Below are 20,363 nucleotides of genomic sequence, written 5' to 3'. Positions count from 1 at the left end.
AAGAGAGAAGGAGAAAGGTAAAGAGAGAGAGAGAAAGAATGAAAGGGAAAGAGAAAAAAATACAAAAAAAGGGAGAGAGAAAGGGGAGGGGAAGGGGGAAAGAGAAAATGAGAGAAAGAAGGGAGAAAGAGAGAGAGAGAGAAAGAAAATAAAAAAAGAGAGCAAGAGAAAGAAAGAAATAGAGAGAAAAAGGAGACAGAGAAATAGAGAGAGAGAAAGTGAGATATAGAGAAAGAGAGAGAAAAAGAAAGGATGACAGAGACATAGAACAAGAGAGAGAGAGAAAGAGAGAAAGAGAGCAAGAGAAAGAGAGAAAAAGAGACAGAAAAGAGAGACAGAAAGAGAGAAACAGGGAGTATGAGAGACAGGGAGACCAAGAGAAAGGAAGACAGAAAGAAAGAAATGAGAAAGAAAGGCTAAGTGTAAGAAAAGGGAGAGATAGAGTAAGAGAGCAATAGAGAAAGAGAGAGAGAGAGTAAGAGAGCGATAGAGAAATGGAGAGAAAGAGAATGAGAGAGAAAAGTAAAGAGAAAGGGAGAGAGAGAGAATGAAAGGGAAATAGCGGAAAAAAAGAGAAAGTGAGAGAGAGAAAGAATGAAAGGGAAAGAGAGAAAAAAAAGAGAAAGAAAAGGAAAGAGAGAGAGAAAGGGAACCAGAGAGAGTGAAAAAGGAAGAGAGCAAAGGGGAGAGAAAGGGAAACAGAGAGAGAGAGAGAGAGAGAAAGGGATAGAAAAAAAAAGAGAGAAAGTGAGAGGGTAAGAGGGAGAGAGAAAGTGAGAGAGTAAGAGGGAGAGAGAGGGAACGGTAAAGAGAAAAAGTTTGAGAGAGTGAGATAGAGCGAAAGAAAGAAAAAAAGAGAAAGAAAATGAGTGAGAAATGAAGACAGAGAGAAAGGGAGAGAGAAATGGTAAGAGATAGATAAAGGGGGAGAGAAAGAGGGAGAGAGAGAAAGGGATAGAGAGAAATTGAGAGAAAGGGTGACAGATAGATAAATGGGGAGAGAAACAGAGAGAAATGGAGAGAAACAGAGAGAAAAGGGGGGAGAGAGAAATTGAGAGAAAGAAAGGAAAAGAGAGAGAGGGGGGAGAGAGAAAGGGTGAGAGATAGTTAAAGGGGGAGAGAAAGAGAGAGAAAGGGGGAGAGAGAAATTGAGAGAAAGGGAAAGAGAGAGAGGGAGGAAGACAGAGAAAAGGAGAAAGAGAGAGAGAAAGAGAATGGGAGAGAGAGAGAATGAAAGCGATAGAGAGAAATTGAGAGAAAGCGAAAGAGAGATAAATGAAGAGAGAAATGGTGAGAGATAGATAAAGGGGAGAAAGAGAGAGAAAGGGGAGAGAGAGAGAGAAAGGTGGAGAGAGAGAAAGGTGGAGAGAGAAATAAAGGGAAAGAGAGAGAGGGAGGAAGAGAGAAAGAGAATGGGAGAGAGCGAATCGGAAAGAGAAATTGAGAGCGAGAGAGAAAGTGAGGAATGTGAGGTTAGTGGCGCTCCAATATTTTTCCATATTGTATGCTTGATAAAGGCTAAATTGTATAGCCGAAACGCGTTGCAGTCCATATAAAAAATAAAACTGCTTCTTTGGAATCCTAGTACTACGACCATATCTTCTGCTTAACTACACGCCAGCCGGGATTTTAGGGGTTTCATTCTTACTGGCACCCCTAGGAAGTAAGTTCCTCTCTGTTTATATTGTATACCAAATCACTGAAGCATCAGGGCTTTTTTCTTGCACCGTATTGAGAGAGAAAGTGAGGGAGAGAGAAATTGAGAGAAGGGGAGAGAGATATATTTGTAGACAACTATTAAGTCTCCTCTCAGCCTTTTTGCAAGCTAAACTTTCCCAGATCCTTTAACCATTCCTCATAGGACATGATTTGCAGACCGCTCACCATCTTGGTAACTCTTCTCTTGCTCCAGTTTTTCTATGTCTTTTTTAAAGTGAGGTGCCCAGAACTGGACCCAGTATTCCAGATGTGGTCTGACTAAGGAAGAGTAGAGGGGGATAATGACCTCACGTGATCTAGACTCTATGCTTCTCTTAATACATCCCAGAATTGTGTTTGCTTTTTTGGCTGCTGCATCACATTGTTGACTCATGTTCAGTCTATGAACTATTAGTATACTCAAGTCTTTTTCACATGTGCTGCTGCTTAGCCCAATTCCTCCCATTCTGTATGTGCTTTTTTCATTTTTCTTGCCCAGATGTAGGACTTTGCATTTCTCCTTGTTAAATACCATTCTGTTAGTTGCTGCCCACTGTGCAAGCTTTTCTAGATCTTTTTGAGACCTCTCTCTTCCCTAGTGTTAGCTAATCCTCCTAGTTTTGTGTCATCAGCAAATTTGATCAGTTTCCAATTAATTCCCTTCTCCAGATCATTTATAAAAATGTTGACCAACACTGGGCCTAGGACAGAGCCTTGTGGTTCCTCACTTGATACATTCTTCCACTTGGATGTGCAGCCATTTATGACCACTCTTTGTGTACGATCACTCAGCCAGTTGTGAATCCACCTTACAGTTGCCCTGTCAATCCCATATCTGGTCCTTTTTCAATAAGTATAGTATGAGATACTTTGTCAAATGTTTTACTAAGGTCAAGAAAAACTATATCCACCACATTTCTCTGATCAACCCAGTCAGCGATACTATCATAGAAGGAAATTAGATTAGTCTGGCATGACTTGTTTGTTACAAACCCATGCTGCCTCTGGTTAATTACTCAATTTTTATCCAAGTCCATGCATACATACTGTTTAATAATTTATTCAAAGATCTTTCCCGGTATAGAAGTCAGGCTCACAGGCCGGTAGTTTCCTGGATCCACCTTCTTCCCTTTTTTGAAGATAGGGACAACATTTGCCCTTTTCCAATCTTCTGGGACTTCTGTTCTCCAGGAATTATTACAGATAATGGCGAGTGGTTCAGCAATTACCTCCGCTGCTTCCTTTAGTATCCTAGGATGTAATTCCTCTGGACCTTGAGACTTGAGTTCATTTAAATTAGCTAAATGTCCCCTCATCATCTCTCTGCTTACAGATAGTCTCCATTCTTTTATTCCCCCAATAGCACAGGGAAGATCAGTTGATGTTCCATCTACTTTCTGAGAGAAAACAGATACAAAATAGGAATTTAGAAGCTCGGCCTTCTCAATATCATTCTTAACCAATTCACCATTTTGATCTTGTAAGCATCCAATAGCATCTTTGACTTTTCTTTTGCTTTTGACATACCCCCAAATCCTTTTTTATTGCTTTTGGCCTTTGTTGCAAGCCCCATTTCATTATTAGCTTTAGCTTTTCTGACACTTACCGTACAGTTTCTGAAGACTGCATTATATTCTTTAGCTATTCCCTCCTCTTTCCATTTGCTAAACATATTTTGCTTCCTTTTTAACATGTGTGCAAGTTCTGTGTTCATCCATCCTGGTCTCTTTAAATACTTCCCATTCTTCCTTCTTTTAGGGATTGGTAACAATTGTGCTTTGAGAATCTCATTTCACAGTATTTCCCAACCTTCTTGGACATTTCTGTCCTTAAGAACATTCAGCCATTGGATTCTTCCTCTTTCTGAGTTCATTGAAATCTGCCTTTCTGAAATCCAACTTTGAGGTCTGAGTTTTCTCAGGTCTTCCTTCCCTTTTTATCCAAAATTCAAGGATATCATGATCACTGCCTCCTAAGGTCCCAGCCACCCTTACTTCAACAAGTGAGAACTGAGCTATTAGTTGCATTATTACGCCGCCGGGAACATGGCATAAATCCGTCCGTGTGCATTAGCCCTTACTGTCATTATTCCAGACATCTATCTAAATCATCAGACTGAACTCCAGCTAGCTTCAGATTTGCACAATATTATTTAGAATGGCCTCGGAGAGTGTAAAACTACATCTCCCATGATGCCCCACTGCCAGTTACTGATGAGTGTGCATTTGCGACTGTACAAACTGTGTCATTATTACAGAACTTGCAGACACTGAGCATGCCTGACCTGTAAAACAGCGGAGACTGACCGGTGCGGACCCCAAGCAGAAGACTCACCATGATCAGCTATGCTGAGGATAGGTCATCAATAGTGCTGGAAAACCCCCTTAAAGCACCTCATATCAGAGGGTCTCTTTTTTGCCCCCACCTGTTGCATGGCAACTTCTGCACCCCCTATCACGTTGTTACATTCCTGCACAGAACACACATTGGTGGTGACATAATGCTCTATATCATACCTGATACTTCTGTTCTGCTGAGTCTACCCGAGATGAAGAACACATTACTGCTGTTCTAAGTGCCTAGAAGCGTTTGCAATGTGTAACTGCCTGCATGCTCCTAAAATCCTCTGTGGGTATAGCTCGCTTTCAGGGACCTCAGCAAGGACTGACGACCGTTACTGCTCCGAGCTGCTGTAATGTTGAATGTTTAATGATATATCAGTGTACAGTGAAGCTCTGCTCCGGCGCAGAACAGATTGTTGTACGGAGCCGTCTACCTCTGCCGGGTGCAATGTAGACAGACAGCAGAGGTGATGATACCAATCGCTGCGCTCTGCTGCCGCCGCTTGTTTTATTTGCTTGGGCTCTTATGTTTTCCCAAAACTGAGCAATCAGTGAGAGAAACAAAGACCAGATGGGATATCAAGACCGCAGCCTAATGGAACACACAGCGAGATGTGCATCATATACAAGCTGCGTACTGCGCAGAAGTCATATCTACACTGTATACTCCCCTGCAGACACATCGACACTGTATACTCCTCACCAGACACATCAACAGTGTATAATCCTCACCAGACACATCTACATTGTATACTCCTCACCAGACACATCTACATTGTATACTCCTCACCAGACACATCTACATTGTATACTCCTCACCAGACACATCTAACCTGTATACTCCTCACCAGACACATCGACACTGTATACTCCTCACCAGACACATCGACACTGTATACTCCTCACCAGGCACATCTACACTGTATACTCCTCACCAGACACATCTACACTGTATACTCCTCACCAGACACATCTACACTGTATACTCCTCACCAGACACATCTAACCTGTATACTCCTCACCAGACACATCTACACTGTATACTCCTCACCAGACACATCTACACTGTATACTCCTCACCAGACACATCTAACCTGTATACTCCTCACCAGACACATCTAACCTGTATACTCCTCCCCAGACACATCTACACTGTATACTCCTCCCCAGACACATCTAACCTGTATACTCCTCCCCAGACACATCTACACTGTATACTCCTCACCAGACACATCTACATTGTATACTCCTGCCCAGACACATCTACATTGTATACTCCTCCCCAGACACATCTACACTGTATACTCCTCCCCAGACACATCTACACTGTATACTCCTCCCCAGACACATCTACACTGTATACTCCTCACCAGACACATCTAACCTGTATACTCCTCCCCAGACACATCTACACTGTATACTCCTCACCAGACACATCTACATTGTATACTCCTCCCCAGACACATCTAACCTGTATACTCCTCACCAGACACATCTAACCTGTATACTCCTCCCCAGACACATCTAACCTGTATACTCCTCACCAGACACATCTAACCTGTATACTCCTCCCCAGACACATCTACACTGTATACTCCTCCCCAGACACATCTACACTGTATACTCCTCACCAGACACATCTACGCTGTATACTCCTCCCCAGACACATCTACACTGTATACTCCTCACCAGACACATCTACGCTATATACTCCTCCCCAGACACATCTACACTGTATACTCCTCACCAGACACATCTACGCTGTTACTCCTCCCCAGACACATCTACACTGTATACTCCTCACCAGACACATCTACACTGTATACTCCTCACCAAAAAACATCTAACCTGTATACTCCTCCCCAGACACATCTACACTGTATACTCCTGCCCAGACACATCTACACTGTATACTCCTCCCCAGACACATCTACGCTGTATACTCCTCACCAGACACATCTACACTGTATACTCCTCACCAGACACATCTAACCTGTATACTCCTCACCAGACACATCTACACTGTATACTCCTGCCCAGACACATCTACACTGTATACTCCTCACCAGACACATCTAACCTGTATACTCCTCACCAGACACATCTACACTGTATACTCCTCACCAGACACATCTACGCTATATACTCCTCCCCAGACACATCTACACTGTATACTCCTCACCAGACACATCTACGCTGTATACTCCTCCCCAGACACATCTACACTGTATACTCCTCACCAGACACATCTACGCTATATACTCCTCCCCAGACACATCTACACTGTATACTCCTCACCAGACACATCTAACCTGTATACTCCTCACCAGACACATCTACACTGTATACTCCTGCCCAGACACATCTACACTGTATACTCCTCACCAGACACATCTAACCTGTATACTCCTCCCCAGACACATCTACACTGTATACTCCTCACCAGACACATCTACGCTGTTACTCCTCCCCAGACACATCTAACCTGTATACTCCTCACCAGACACATCTACATTGTATACTCCTCCCCAGACACATCTACACTGTATACTCCTGCCCAGACACATCTACACTGTATACTCCTCCCCAGACACATCTACACTATATACTCCTGCCCAGACACATCTAACCTGTATACTCCTCACCAGACACATCTACGCTGTATACTCCTGCCCAGACACATCTACACTGTATACTCCTCCCCAGACACATCTACACTATATACTCCTGCCCAGACACATCTAACCTGTATACTCCTCACCAGACACATCTACGCTGTATACTCCTCACCAGACACATCTAAACTGTATACTCCTGCCCAGACACATCTACATTGTATACTGCTCACCAGACACATCTACACTGTATACTCCTCCCCAGACACATCTAACCTGTATACTCCTCCCCAGACACATCTACACTGTATACTCCTCACCAGACACATCTAACCTGTATACTCCTCACCAGACACATCTAACCTGTATACTCCTCACCAGACACATCTAACCTGTATACTCCTCACCTGACACATCTACGCTGTATACTCCTCACCAGACACATCTACGCTATATACTCCTCCCCAGACACATCTACACTGTATACTCCTCCCCAGACACATCTAACCTGTATACTCCTCACCAGGCACATCTACACTGTATACTCCTCCCCAGACACATCTACGCTGTATACTCCTCACCAGACACATCTAACCTGTATACTCCTCACCAGACACATCTAACCTGTATACTCCTCCCAGACACCTCTACATTGTATACTCCTGCCCAGACACATCTAACCTGTATACTCCTGCCCAGACACATCTACACTGTATACTCCTCACCAGACACATCTAACCTGTATACTCCTCACCAGACACATCTAACCTGTATACTCCTCACCAGACACATGTAACCTGTATACTCCTCACCAGACACATGTAACCTGTATACTCCTCCCCAGACACATCTACACTGTATACTCCTCCCCAGACACATCTACATTGTATACTCCTCCCCAGACACATCTACATTGTATACTCCTCCCCAGACACATCTACGCTGTATACTCCTCCCCAGACACATCTACACTGTATACTCCTCACCAGACACATCTACGCTATATACTCCTCCCCAGACACATCTACACTGTATACTCCTCACCAGACACATCTACGCTGTATACTCCTCCCCAGACACATCTACACTGTATACTCCTCACCAGACACATCTACGCTATATACTCCTCCCCAGACACATCTACACTGTATACTCCTCACCAGACACATCTACGCTGTATACTCCTCCCCAGACACATCTACACTGTATACTCCTCACCAGACACATCTACGCTATATACTCCTCCCCAGACACATCTAACCTGTATACTCCTCCCCAGACACATCTAACCTGTATACTCCTCCCCAGACACATCTAACCTGTATACTCCTCACCAGACACATCTAACCTGTATACTCCTCACCAGACACATCTAACCTGTATACTCCTCACCAGACACATCTAACCTGTATACTCCTCACCAGACACATCTACATTGTATACTCCTGCCCAGACACATCTACACTGTATACTCCTCACCAGACACATCTACACTGTATACTCCTCACCAGACACATCTACACTATATACTCCTCCCCAGACACATCTACACTGTATACTCCTCACCAGACACATCTACACTGCATACTCCTCACCAGACACATCTAACCTGTATACTCCTCACCAGAAAATTGGACACCCGATGGGCACTCACCCCCTATACAGTCATCACAGCCATATCCCCAGAAAAAGGACTCTACTGCATAGCCCATTCTGAATGAAAAATCCAGGTTTTCCACCGAACCGCCTTAAAATTTGCCTTGCTCAACCTACTTCATCTATAGATTCAGAAACAGAAGAAGGAATCGCCAAATCTACTCCCCAACCAGTCAAAGAATGTCCATCTTCATTTACTCTGGAAAACCAATTGCTCTGGTATTTGAACCCATTCTCTCGTCTAGTATATCAAGCACCATCACTCAATTCTGCAGAAGCATCACCATCTCCTTCAGTTACATCTTCATCGGCAAGTTCGTCCACTTCATCTACCCCATCCAACTCTACACCAGCTTCCCCAGCTATCACCAACTTCAAGAAGGGAACTACCTGAATTGCCCACCATCCTCAGAAGATCTACCAGAAGCACATGTTGTCAACCACCCCCAAGATTTCTTCAATAGACTTTGTTAAGCAAGTGTCATCTTATCAATCCCATGGATTCAAAATACTATTTTATTTATTGCAACATTTGAAGCAACCAAGCTCATTGCCCTGAGAGACAACTCAGTGTGTCCTACAGTTCCAAGTTATAAGTTATTGCAACGTTTAAGACATTTGCCCCAAGAGACTGCTTGAAGTTTGCTACCATCGCATTATGGACTTGTTATGCTTCCCATGGACTCTCGCACATCCTAGTCGCTGTTATGCCATCAACAGAAGGTTTGCCAGGAGTCAAGCTGTTGTTGTTACTGCATGTTTTCTTCCAGAATATACATGCCAAACTTTGCACAGGACTCTAAAATGTAATGTTGTGCCTTGATTGTGGTCTAACCGCGAATTCCATTCCTTAAAGGTGGTCTACCATTCACTGCATTTCTCTTGTGTCTTTATTGCATTAAATGTTTATGCATTTTCTCTGTGCCCTTGGGGAGAAGAGCTATGTAAGTGCTTTGTACCAAGCTGGGAGCGAGGATTCCGTCCTAACCCAACCAAACCCCTCAGACTCTCAGGTATACCAAAATCTCCACTTATATACTGTCACACATACTTGGTAGACACACCTTTTTGTCCCTTGCAGCTCAGTAGAACCGAGGATGCCTGTGTTTTTAAGTAGGGGGGAGCTGTAGTGACCCAGCAGGTCTTACAGAGCACTCACAGTGCATTTGTCCTGTCACACCTGTCTATATGCCGTCCATGGATATAGAAGGTGTCGTCTGTAGGAGAGACCCTGTGTCTCCCCTTCTTTTCTAAGCCTAGAGCTTACCACTGATTTCAGCTGGTCTCCCATTGGCTGACTGTCAGATTGAATTTTACTGGTTCAGAGTCCAAGGGCAGGAAATCCACAACACAAGTCTCTATGCAAGAGTGGGAGGAGTCCACAAAGTGCGGGAAAGAAACAGAGGAGATAAAAGGAGGAATCAGTGAGCAGTTAGGCAGAATCAGCCAGGCGTGAAAGAGGAGAGGTTGCAGTGAGTCATGTCGGAAAGGAGGAGGTACACGTACAGAGGCAAGTCAGCAGTGCAGCACGGTTTCCCACAAGGTCAAGCGTGGTGTAAACCCGCTCCCTTGTCATCCCACAGTAAAGGGAAGGAGAGCCTTTCTGAGGTCGGCCCTCTACAAATAGTGAGTCATAGCTACCCGGTTAATTCAAAGCCAAGTTTAGCCTTCCAGCCACTTGTCCCTCTGATTCATATAGACTTCACTAAAAACTAAATCAATCCTTCATCTAAAGCAGCTAATGGGGAGATTGACTTACAAATAAATCCAAAGGAAAAGAGAGCGTTGAAGTCAGGTCTTAATCAGATCAATATCACTGCATTTCTCATAGAGTTCACTTGCCTGCTTAGTGCTGCATCTTTGTGTGCATGTTGCAAATACTTTTACAGAGAACTGTGAACTCAAATATCAAAGTTAGTAAATCTGTACACTCCCAGATTTCTAAACTATTGCTGGATTCGACTCTGTTATTTCTTTGGCATACCATCCCAAGGGACCAAATGGAGTGTTGGCGTCACCGTGACAAAACTAGGCCTTCTGGCCATACGTGCTACAATAAGTTCTTTCGGTCTGTTGCACTCCTCACTAGACACATCTACACTGTAAACTCCTCACCAGACACATCTACGCTGTATACTCCTCACCAGGCACATCTACGCTGTATACTGGCATATGTGTATCCATGAAACATGTGTCTTTTGCCCCCCAAAAATAATCAAAAAACGGATGCAGGTGTAGTGTTTCACGGACACGTAGGTTATAATTGTTCAAACTATGCATGTATCTGTTTCACTGTGTTTAGCTTGACAAATGTTTTCACACAGCGCCCCCTAAGTTTTTCTGTAATGAAACATATACTTTTTTAAACATTGCAGTTAATGGTAAACTTATGGAAATACATTGTACATTTCCATATGTTTAACGTTGATGTTTTTTGTGATCAAGAAATTTAAAGTGTTAAAGGGGTTGTCCCGCGAAACAAAGTGGGGGTAAGCACTTCTGTATGGCCATATTAATGCACTTTGTAATGTACATTGTGCATTAATTATGAGCCATACAGAAGTTATACACTTACCTGTTCCGTTGCTGGCGTCCTCGTCTCCATGGTGCCGTCTAATCTTCAGCGTCTAATCGCCCGATTAGACGCGCTTGCGCAGTCCGGTCTTCTCCTTTGCTGAATGGGGCCGCTCGTGCCGGAGAGCTGGTCCTCGTAGCTCCGCCCCGTCACGTGTGCCGATTCCAGCCAATCAGGAGGCTGGAATCAGCAATGGACCGCACAGAAGCCCTGCGGTCCACCGAGGGTGAAGATCCCGGCGGCCATCTTCACAAGGTAAGTAAGAAGTCACCGGAGCGCGGGGATTCGGGTAAGTACTATCTGTTTTTTTTTTTTTATCCCTGCATCGGGTTTGTCTCGCGCCGAACGGGGGGGCTATTGAAAAAAAAAAAAACCCGTTTCGGCGCGGGACAACCCCTTTAAGTTATAAAACTTTATGAAGAAAAAACAAGCTTATAGTACAAAACACGTAAGTTCTTCATTTAAAAAAGCGTTTGAGTCGTATACAACGAAAAGTGCGTGTGTTTTTACACGTTTTTTTCCTAAGTATGATTCTCACATACATGAAACATACATGAAAGTGCCATGGCAGACGGCCCAAACTGCACCAATGAGCCGCTCGCCCTTCTGCATCTTAGTGACATCATTGGATTGGGAGTGAAGTCCGCTGTAAAACTCGTCGCATATCGCCACGTCGCACCAGCAGATCAACCGCAATTATGGGGCAAAACCCATCAACGTGTTTGTAATTACACATTTTACATCATTAGAAGCAAACAAGTAGTTTCTGCGTCCTCCGGGAGCCCTTGTCGTACGTTCTCTGCTTTGTGATCACTTTTTAGAGCCTTGCTGAGTATATGGGTCTAAGTTGCTATGTGCCTTTTCCCGCCCCTTCCTCCGCGTGACGCCTGGGGTACACAATCTACATTATAATGTGCGTTTTACATTCAGCTCGGATTTGATGCAGTTATTCGTGGTCGGTGTTGCCATGGTAGCGAAGCAGTCGGACAAATTATATTGGCAGCATTGCAGCAACACTAAGATTTATATACCTAGCTATTAGCGAATGGTCAACGGAAGACTGCGGGAAAGTCAGAAGTGCGCCGCTTGTTATATTGTATGTGTTCAAAACAGACTCATGGGGTAAAAAACAGCAGTTACCCCACGTGATCTCAGATTTAGGATTTATGACATTTATCCCCCATCTACAGGTCCGACTGCGGGGACCCCAGCCATCCTGACACCTGAACACCACGCGTTCTCCAGGTGAATGGAGTGTCGGTCACATGTGCGACCGCCACTCCATTCTCTTCTATGGGGCAGGCGGAGATCGATGCAATCAGCAATCTCCCTCTATCCGATAGAAGTGAACGGACCGATGGTCACACATGCGACCACCACTCAATTCTCATGGTGTACAGATATTGGGATCGCTGGGGGTCCCAGCAGTCAGACCTCCAGCAATCCTGTGGTTAGGAGATAAACCTCTTTAAAGGAAGTCAGTCATCACAACTTCAACCACAAAATTATTCTATGACCGGTTTCACGCGGCCGAGAAACTCGTGCGGGATTTGAGCGTTGTGAGACGCACGAGTATGAACCACATTCTTTTGTATGGAGTCATCATATACAAGAGCATATATGGGAGACCGGTCCAGTGCAGCTCGGGGGAGCGCTGTGGGAGAGGGGCGTATAAAAATGTTTTTTGGGGGGGGGTTTCACTAGCACGAGTAGTGACAGAAGAGATGGCATTATTTATTATTGCAGTTGGCGGTTTTTTTTAGCTACAGAGGCAGAAAAAGCAGCATTATTAATAACAGGGACAGAAGTAGTGACATTATTAATTACGGGGGCAGAAAAGGTGGCATTATTAATAACAGGAGCATGATAGGTAGCATTATTAATTACGTGGACAGAAAAGGTGGCATTATTAATTATGGGGCAGAAAAAGTGGTATTATTAATAACAGGGCGATAAAGGTGGTATTATTAATTACAGGGGCAAAAAAGTGGCATTATTAATAACTGGGGCAGAAAAGGTGGCATTATTACCTTCTGGGGCAGAAAAGGCAGCATTATTAATTACAGGGGCAGAAAACATGGCATTATTAATAACAGGGGCAGAAAATGCAGCATTATTACCTCCTGGGGCAGAAAAGGTGGCATTATTAATAACATGGACAGAGAAGGTGTCATTATTAATTACGGGGGCAGAAAAAGGCGCATTATTAATAAAATGGGCAGAAAGGTGGCACTATTAAACATGGAGGTGGAAAAATTGTAATTATTACCTCCAGGGGCAGAAAAGGTGCATTACTAATTATGGGGGAAGAAGGCGGGCATTATTATGGGGCCAGAAAAGAACATTTTTAATTATGGGGGCAGAGGAGGCACCATTATTACTAATAGGGCAAGTAAGGGGGTACTTTTACATTGTGGAGCATACTAAAATCGGTACTTACTGCTGGAGCCTAATTACTATCTAGGGCATTATGGATTGCGTAGCACTGAGGAAAACATAAAGGGTGATATAAAAGCAGAAACCAAAGATTTGTGTGTGTAAAACTCTGCAGAGACAGGTTGTGGCCAGGAGGAGTCATTGTGATGGTCTGGGTGCGGACAGAGAAGAAAAGGGAGAGAAAACTACACTAATCGCAGATGACGTCACCTGTGATCACTGAAGGTGATTGTACTGTAATAAATGTAGCTATATAGAGCTGCTAACTGACTATTACTTAAAGATATACTATTACAATGAAGGGGTCACCAGTGAGCACTATTACTGTGATGGGATACAAAGGGCGTGGTTTAATGTAAAAAGGCGTGGCCTAAAATTAGGTGTAACGCTTTATGTAAGCCACAAGTTTCCTGAAATGTCTGAAGGTAAGACGATGGAGGGCATGGGGGAGTCATTGTAATTGACTGCTTTGTACTGTGGGCAGCCTTAATTTGGCCTTGCTCTCACAACCTGGTCCTGCCTATTGCTACAAAACTACACCCCTTGGGTATGGATGGATGCAGTGCGCTCCCCATACAGTGAGTGCGCCACACATCCTGGACTAGGTGCATGCATGTCATGTCAGAGAGGCCGATACCCACAGCAGGGCAAGTCACGGCACACGCGCCTACTGAGGACGAAGTCACAAAATAATGAGAAAGACCAACTTTGATAACAATCATCCAAAAATGGTTGGACCTGGGATGATTTAGCCCCCTTGACGAGTTGCGTGTACAGGGGGGCCGGGACCCCACGCTGATGAAGGCTGTCTAAAGGAAATCCTGTCTCTGTTGCCCATAGCTACCAATCACAGCACAACTTTCATTTCTTATACTGCTGAAAGCCGCGCTGTGATTGGTTGCCATGGGCAGCAAAGATAGTATTTCCCTAAAGCCCAATGCCCACGGACGGATTATCACTGTGGAATTGGCGGTCAGACACCCGCCGTGAATTCTGCAGCAATGTCCATCCATAAACATGCTGTGGTCGATGATCCTCCCCTGCCCATGAATGGAAATCAACTGTGATTTTCCGCTTCCGCTTGAGTCCCTGTCCCTCTCACGATTGGCGCTCCCCTGTATGGAAATTCTCCCCGTGACCCCGGAGTGCGGCATAAAATCACGTCACAAGTTCTCGGTGGATCAGTTTCAGTGTGAATCCACATTAGATGGGAAAATCCAGCGATCTGAGCGATTCCAACGAGGCCGGTCATCGGTGCTAGACTAGCTGGGGCCTCACTGGCAACATGGGTGTGGAGAGTATACCGAGAATGGCGTGATCGAAGAAAACGTCCAGCAAAAGGGGATCCTGTGGACCGAAACAACTCATCACTGAAAGGGGTCAGAGGAGGATGTCAGGAATCAGTTTATCCAACAGGCTGCACAGTCAGGAGTGGCTGAATACCAGCGGCCCCTCCAACTAATCTGTTGGGCAGCACAACTCGCCATTCCTTAGCACAGATGGATCCAGATTTCTGTTGCTGATGGAAGGTCAGAATTTGGCACAAGCAGCATGAATCGCTGACCCCTACCTGTCAGCTGGTCAGAACATGTCAGCACCTCCATCTAATCTGTGGCAACTACAAGAAGCTTCCTGTCCGCAGGGGCCGATATTCCTGCAGAACCATTCCATCACCGAGTCGGATCTACGCCACGACAAACTGCTGCCGTTCTGAAGGCCAAAGAAGTCCAATGCGCTACTAGATGGGGTCTAATAAAGTGGCCGTTCAACGTATATGTCCATATACACGAATACTGCCCCCTCCTGGCGGGACCTCCATTCCATATAATAAAGCATTTGGAATACAATATGATGATATCAGTTAAATCGCCATGCAACAAAGTCACGACTAAGTCACGCGCTCAGTACACACACAATGCACATTTCTTTGGAGGTTCTCGCCATCCTGCAGTAATCCCATCATGCATTTCATCCAGGACTCAAATATGTTTGTCATTTCATTGCAGAGCTTCTATTTCACAGCTGTATGCCGACGATAACGGAAAATACAGGAATAATTAATGCCATAACCTGGAATCCTATCGGTAGTCGTACAGATTAACCAACGACCTCCCAAGCAGCTGCAATCTTACCTAATAATGACGTACATCACCGCACAGTTGCCCACCAGGCCCACCACACAGACAATCAGATACACCACCACGATGGTGACCTGGATGCCCAACGGTAGGAAGCGGTCTCCGGTCCCGTTGAAGAAACTTTCATTCAGGCTTGTGTTGCGTAAGAACTCTCTCAGAAAGGCAGCCTCGAAGGGCAAGTCCGGCAGAGGGAAATCCATCTGTCTCGGAGACCTGAGGGACAGAAGAAGACAAGTTCAGGACGAGGCCGCTAAGCTGGGATAGACATTACAGATTTCATCACCTTGAAGCGATTCTGTCACCGTTCTCGGCTCTAATGCATTAAACATGGAAGAGTGGCAATAAAACATCTCACCGGAGAAGTGCTGAGCCATAAAGTGAAATGTCACTGAGCACATAGTTTGTGCCACCTGCTCCTTAATCATTTACATCCGGCTTCCACCAAGAATGCGGCTCCTCTGTCGGACGGAGAGCGGTGATCGTCAGGTCCATCTCAGCCACCGTAGTACAAGAGATTTAGCCCTTTTTTTAGTTTTTTTGTCTCCGCCTCCCAAGAGCCATAACTTTTTAATTTTTCCATTGATATGGCCGTATGAGTCTTGTTTTTTTTTTTTTTTTTTCGGGGACAAGTTGTATTTTTTTTAATAGTACCATTTACTGTACTACATAGGCCCTCTGCGCACGGGCGGAAATTCCACGGCGCAATCCTATGATTTGTTCGCGTGAAAACACACACAAAAAGAAATTGCAGCATGTTCTATTTCTTTGCGGGTCTCACAGAGGCCCGCACAGAAATGTCAGTGGTGACAGGCCAGCTCCTCTCTGCGCATGCGGCGGCTTGGCGGCAGCCGGCACACAGCGCAGAGAGGTACCCCCGGGAGCGTGTAAGCTGCAGGGCTGTGCAGGAGCACGGGACCGTTTCCCGCTGCGGGATCTGACCCGGCCGTCTGCAGGCGGCCATAATGAATAAAAAAGTTTTTATAAATTTTTAAACGGGGAGAAATGAAAAAAAAAAATGACGTTGCGCCTTTTTGGCAGGTTTTGTTTTCACAGCATTCACAATGCAGTAAAAATGATATATGAACTTTGTTCGGTGGGTCGGTACAAGTACATGCAAAATGTATAAAATTTTATAATGTTTTTCTATTTTAAAAAAGTTAAAATAAAAATTTCTTAAACCAAAAAACGCTTTCTGTCGCCGTATTCTGAGACCTGTAGTTTTTTAAATTTTGTTGGCCATTTGGGCTATGTGAGGGCTCATTATTTGTGAGGTGAGCTGCAGTTTTTATTATTGCAGTTTTGGTGTAAAAACCTTTTTGATAACTTTTTATTCACGTTTTTGGGAGGCAGGATTAAAAAAAATAAATAAATAAATCTAAATTTTAAATTGTCTTTTTTTTATCTTTTCTATTACACCTTCACCGTGCTGGATAAATATTGTGATATTTAAGTAGCTCGGACTCTTACCTACTTGGCAGTACAAAATCTGTGTTGTGTTTTTTTTATTGTTTAGCTTTTTAAGAGGAAAATTTGGAAAAAAACTTTTTTGAACTTTTAATTTTTTTATATTTTTTACCTGTTAAAAGACTTCATTACATTCTCTTTTACACTTTTATTTACTACCCATGGGGATCATTTGACCACTTGTACCATATACTGCAATACCACAGTATTGCAGTGTATAGCAATTTTTAAAGTTGCCTTTCAAGCCCTGCCATAGGCATATATGTGTGGCAGCCCTGGAAGTCCTCACCAGGATCTGGACTGTCATGCTAGACCATAAGCAGTCCCTTAATCGCACTGCAGTGGGCTGCTGATGGGGTGCAGGAGGGGGTTCACCCCCCCCCCCTCCTGCTCACTGTTTAGCTATGCGGTCAGCTTTGACCACGGCATCTAAACAGTTACCTGCCACAATTATAGCTAAATCTGACCATGGCAGTTACTGGTGGCTGTCAGCTATCAGAAACGGCTTACAGCCATTGAGTATGGAGCGGACTCGGCTCCCAAGCCCGCTCCATATACATGTCAGGACCACAGGACATTATAGTCGTTTGGCATTCCTAAAGTGTTTAAGGGTGGCCTGTTATTCAAATTATGACCCCCTGCCCCAAACGTCTGCCAGTGTTTGGCACAGGACTTACGCACATTGAGATTTACCATTTTTGTCCTTTACACCCTTTTCACTCGCAAAATCATGAAGTTTAATCCAATAAGCTTATTAGTTGGCAAGTGGGCGGTTCCAGATACCAGCTCTACTTGTAGTCCCGCCTAACACCTCCCCCTTTTTCCTGAATGATTGCACCACAATCATGACCGACCCTAGCTATGTGCAATCCATGCAGTTCCAGGGGGCGCTGGCCACCACCCTGTAGCGGAAACACTAGTGGATTTTGGTTGGGAGTAACTGCCCCTCTTGGGTCCACCCTTACGGTGCAGCACTGTGTGGGGCTATGGAACAAAGAACACTACTGCAGCAATAAATGGCAAATGGGCACAGAATGCAGTGTTTGCTTATTGCCTCTTTGCCTTTATTGTCTTTTGAAGGGGTTTTCCAGGCAAATTCTATTGATCTTGAGGATAATCAGCTGATCAGCCAGCCTGCTGTCAGTGCAGCAAGCTGGACGTCGTCATCAGGGGTTGACGCATCTCCAAGGTGGCTTCACTCCCATTAAAATCAGTGGCATCACTGCTCCCTATTACACTTACAACACTTCTGCCTCCTACAGGGTCAGATGAGGGAATGTAATAGGAGGCAGTACTCTCATTGATTCCAATGGGAATGAAGCCGCCTTGGAGACTTCCTGCTCCGACTCTGATAAATACATCAGTGCTGGGCAACCGGATAATTACCAGAAGGCTCGAGTGATGGGTGGCCTGCGATTAACTACTGATGACCTATCCTGAATACCTCTTCAAGCCCTGTTCATATTACAGTAATGATCTACACTTAGCATGTATAATAGAAAAGCTCTTGACATACGTGCTGCTTGTATCCATAGGGCCTTCATCTGAGGGAGGCCAAAAGAGTTTCCTACATTATAATATACCTTTTATTATATGGAATAGCCTACTAGACTTCCCTATTCCATAGAAATAATCAATATACGTATATTGGCATCTTAATGGTTGTACAGCGGGGTACTCTGCCTGTCAGCCCATAGACACCGCTACAACATGATTACTTAGTTCTGCATGCAGCAGAGCTGAATGTATATACCTGCATGCAGTCACTGAGCTGTAGACCACTATATACCTGTGTGCAACAGAGCACAGTGTGTATATGCCTGCGTGCAACAGAGCAGAGTGTGTATATGCCTGCGTGCAACAGAGTCTCTCCCTCCCCCTCTTTCTCTATCTCTCTCTCTGTCGCGCCGCTTGACTTAACATTGCAACTTTGACCTCGCCTCACAGGTCTCTCGATGTATCAAACTCAAATTTTAAGATTTTACGGTGGTGGTGAGAATGTCACAACTCTAATTACACCAAAGTCATCCACCAAAGGTCACGCAAAGGGGCCAAAGTGCGGTGCACAAAAAGCCTGCAGGCTTTTTTATATTAGATGTGTTCTTTTCATGCACTGTATCTGACCATATCGTAATCGGGCAGATATTGCGTGTGAAACTTGTCAGTGTGAATGCAGCCTTTGTGTATCATGAGATGCCAACAATTCACGCGGAAACAAAACACATTATTTTTAATGGGTCTTTTTACATGCGTGTTTTTCTCTTAAAGCGATGCTGTGAGCCTGAAAAAATGCAGCATGTCCTATTTTTGACGAGATCAAAGAAAACTCACCCATTATTTGCCTTGGGCAAGTTAAAAAATCATGTCACACTCGCATGTACATGTGATGCGATTTTTAGTTTTTACCTTTTGAAAAATCCAAGTGGAAGTCTATGGAGCCCCTCTGCATCTGCTGGAACAGAGGAAAATACAGTAACTGAGTGCATCAAGTGAATGAAGCGATACTCACGCATGCGTACCACTACTTCATTCACTTGGATACTGTAAGTGCGCTAATCTTGGGATCACTGGGGTCCTAGCAGTCAGATGTTCATCCCTTATTCTGTGGATGGTAGATGTCATTGGTGATAAAACCCCTTTAATCATTATACTATATTTAACCCCTGACAGCGGCATTTAAATGCCCTGATCAGCGTTTGGGAGTCCCGAAAGCCCCCCCCATGATGAGATTGTGGGGTGCAGTTGAGTTGCCATAGCAGCTAGGGGCCTTCTAAAAGCTCCCAGGGCTTCCATTGCAGATGCCCTGATCTGTCAGGGCCTGTCAAGTCGCAGTGTAATGTAATACTGTAGTATTACATCATACTGCAGGAGCGATCAAACGATCACAAGTTCAGATCCCCTAAGGGGGCAAAAAAAATGTAACACTCAGTTTTAAAAAGTTTCAATCATTATTAAAAAAAAATGAAATAAAAGGCAATAAAAGTTTAAAAAAAAACTTTTCCCATATTTGTAATAAAAATGAAGAAGATATTTGGTATCATTGTGTCCATAAAAGCCTAATCTATCAAAATAATGTATCATTTATCCCACACGGTGAACGTCAGAAAAGAAATGCAAGACACCAGAATTGCGCTTTTTTTGGTCACTCGTTCTCCAAGAAAAAGTTTAACCCTTTGCAATCCAATTTTGGATTCAGGGTTTCCTAGGGGGCTTTCTCTTTCTGCCATTATACGATGGCACCATCTACTGGCTAGAGCCAGTACTGCGATGTTGGACATGCTGGAAAGGCCCCCGACAACCGAGCAACCAGTAATATACTGTGAGAATACCCTGCCGGACATCTTCCTACATCGGAGCTGTACAGCCTTCAATAAGAATGTCTTTAGACGTCAGACAGTGGATTGCAAAGGGTTAATACAAAGCGATCAAAAAGCTGTAT

At 44.3% G+C, this 20,363-nt stretch overlaps 1 protein-coding gene across 1 annotated transcript in view; it reads right to left on the bottom strand.

The window, feature by feature from the left end:
• The window catches only part of OPRL1 (opioid related nociceptin receptor 1), a 67,602-nt gene extending 51,942 nt beyond the window's left edge, over positions 1–15,660 (bottom strand). The window contains exon 1 of the mRNA XM_066586122.1: positions 15,455–15,660. Coding sequence (XP_066442219.1) covers positions 15,455–15,660 — 206 coding nt within the window. The remainder of the gene's footprint in view (positions 1–15,454) is intronic.
• Between the last annotated feature and the right edge of the window lie 4,703 nt (positions 15,661–20,363).

Source organism: Eleutherodactylus coqui, chromosome 13, assembly GCF_035609145.1.
Source record: "Eleutherodactylus coqui strain aEleCoq1 chromosome 13, aEleCoq1.hap1, whole genome shotgun sequence".
Classification (NCBI taxonomy): Eukaryota; Metazoa; Chordata; class Amphibia; order Anura; family Eleutherodactylidae; genus Eleutherodactylus; species Eleutherodactylus coqui.
The sequence above is the reverse complement of the archived record's forward strand: the minus strand, read 5'-3'. Positions and strand labels throughout refer to the sequence as shown.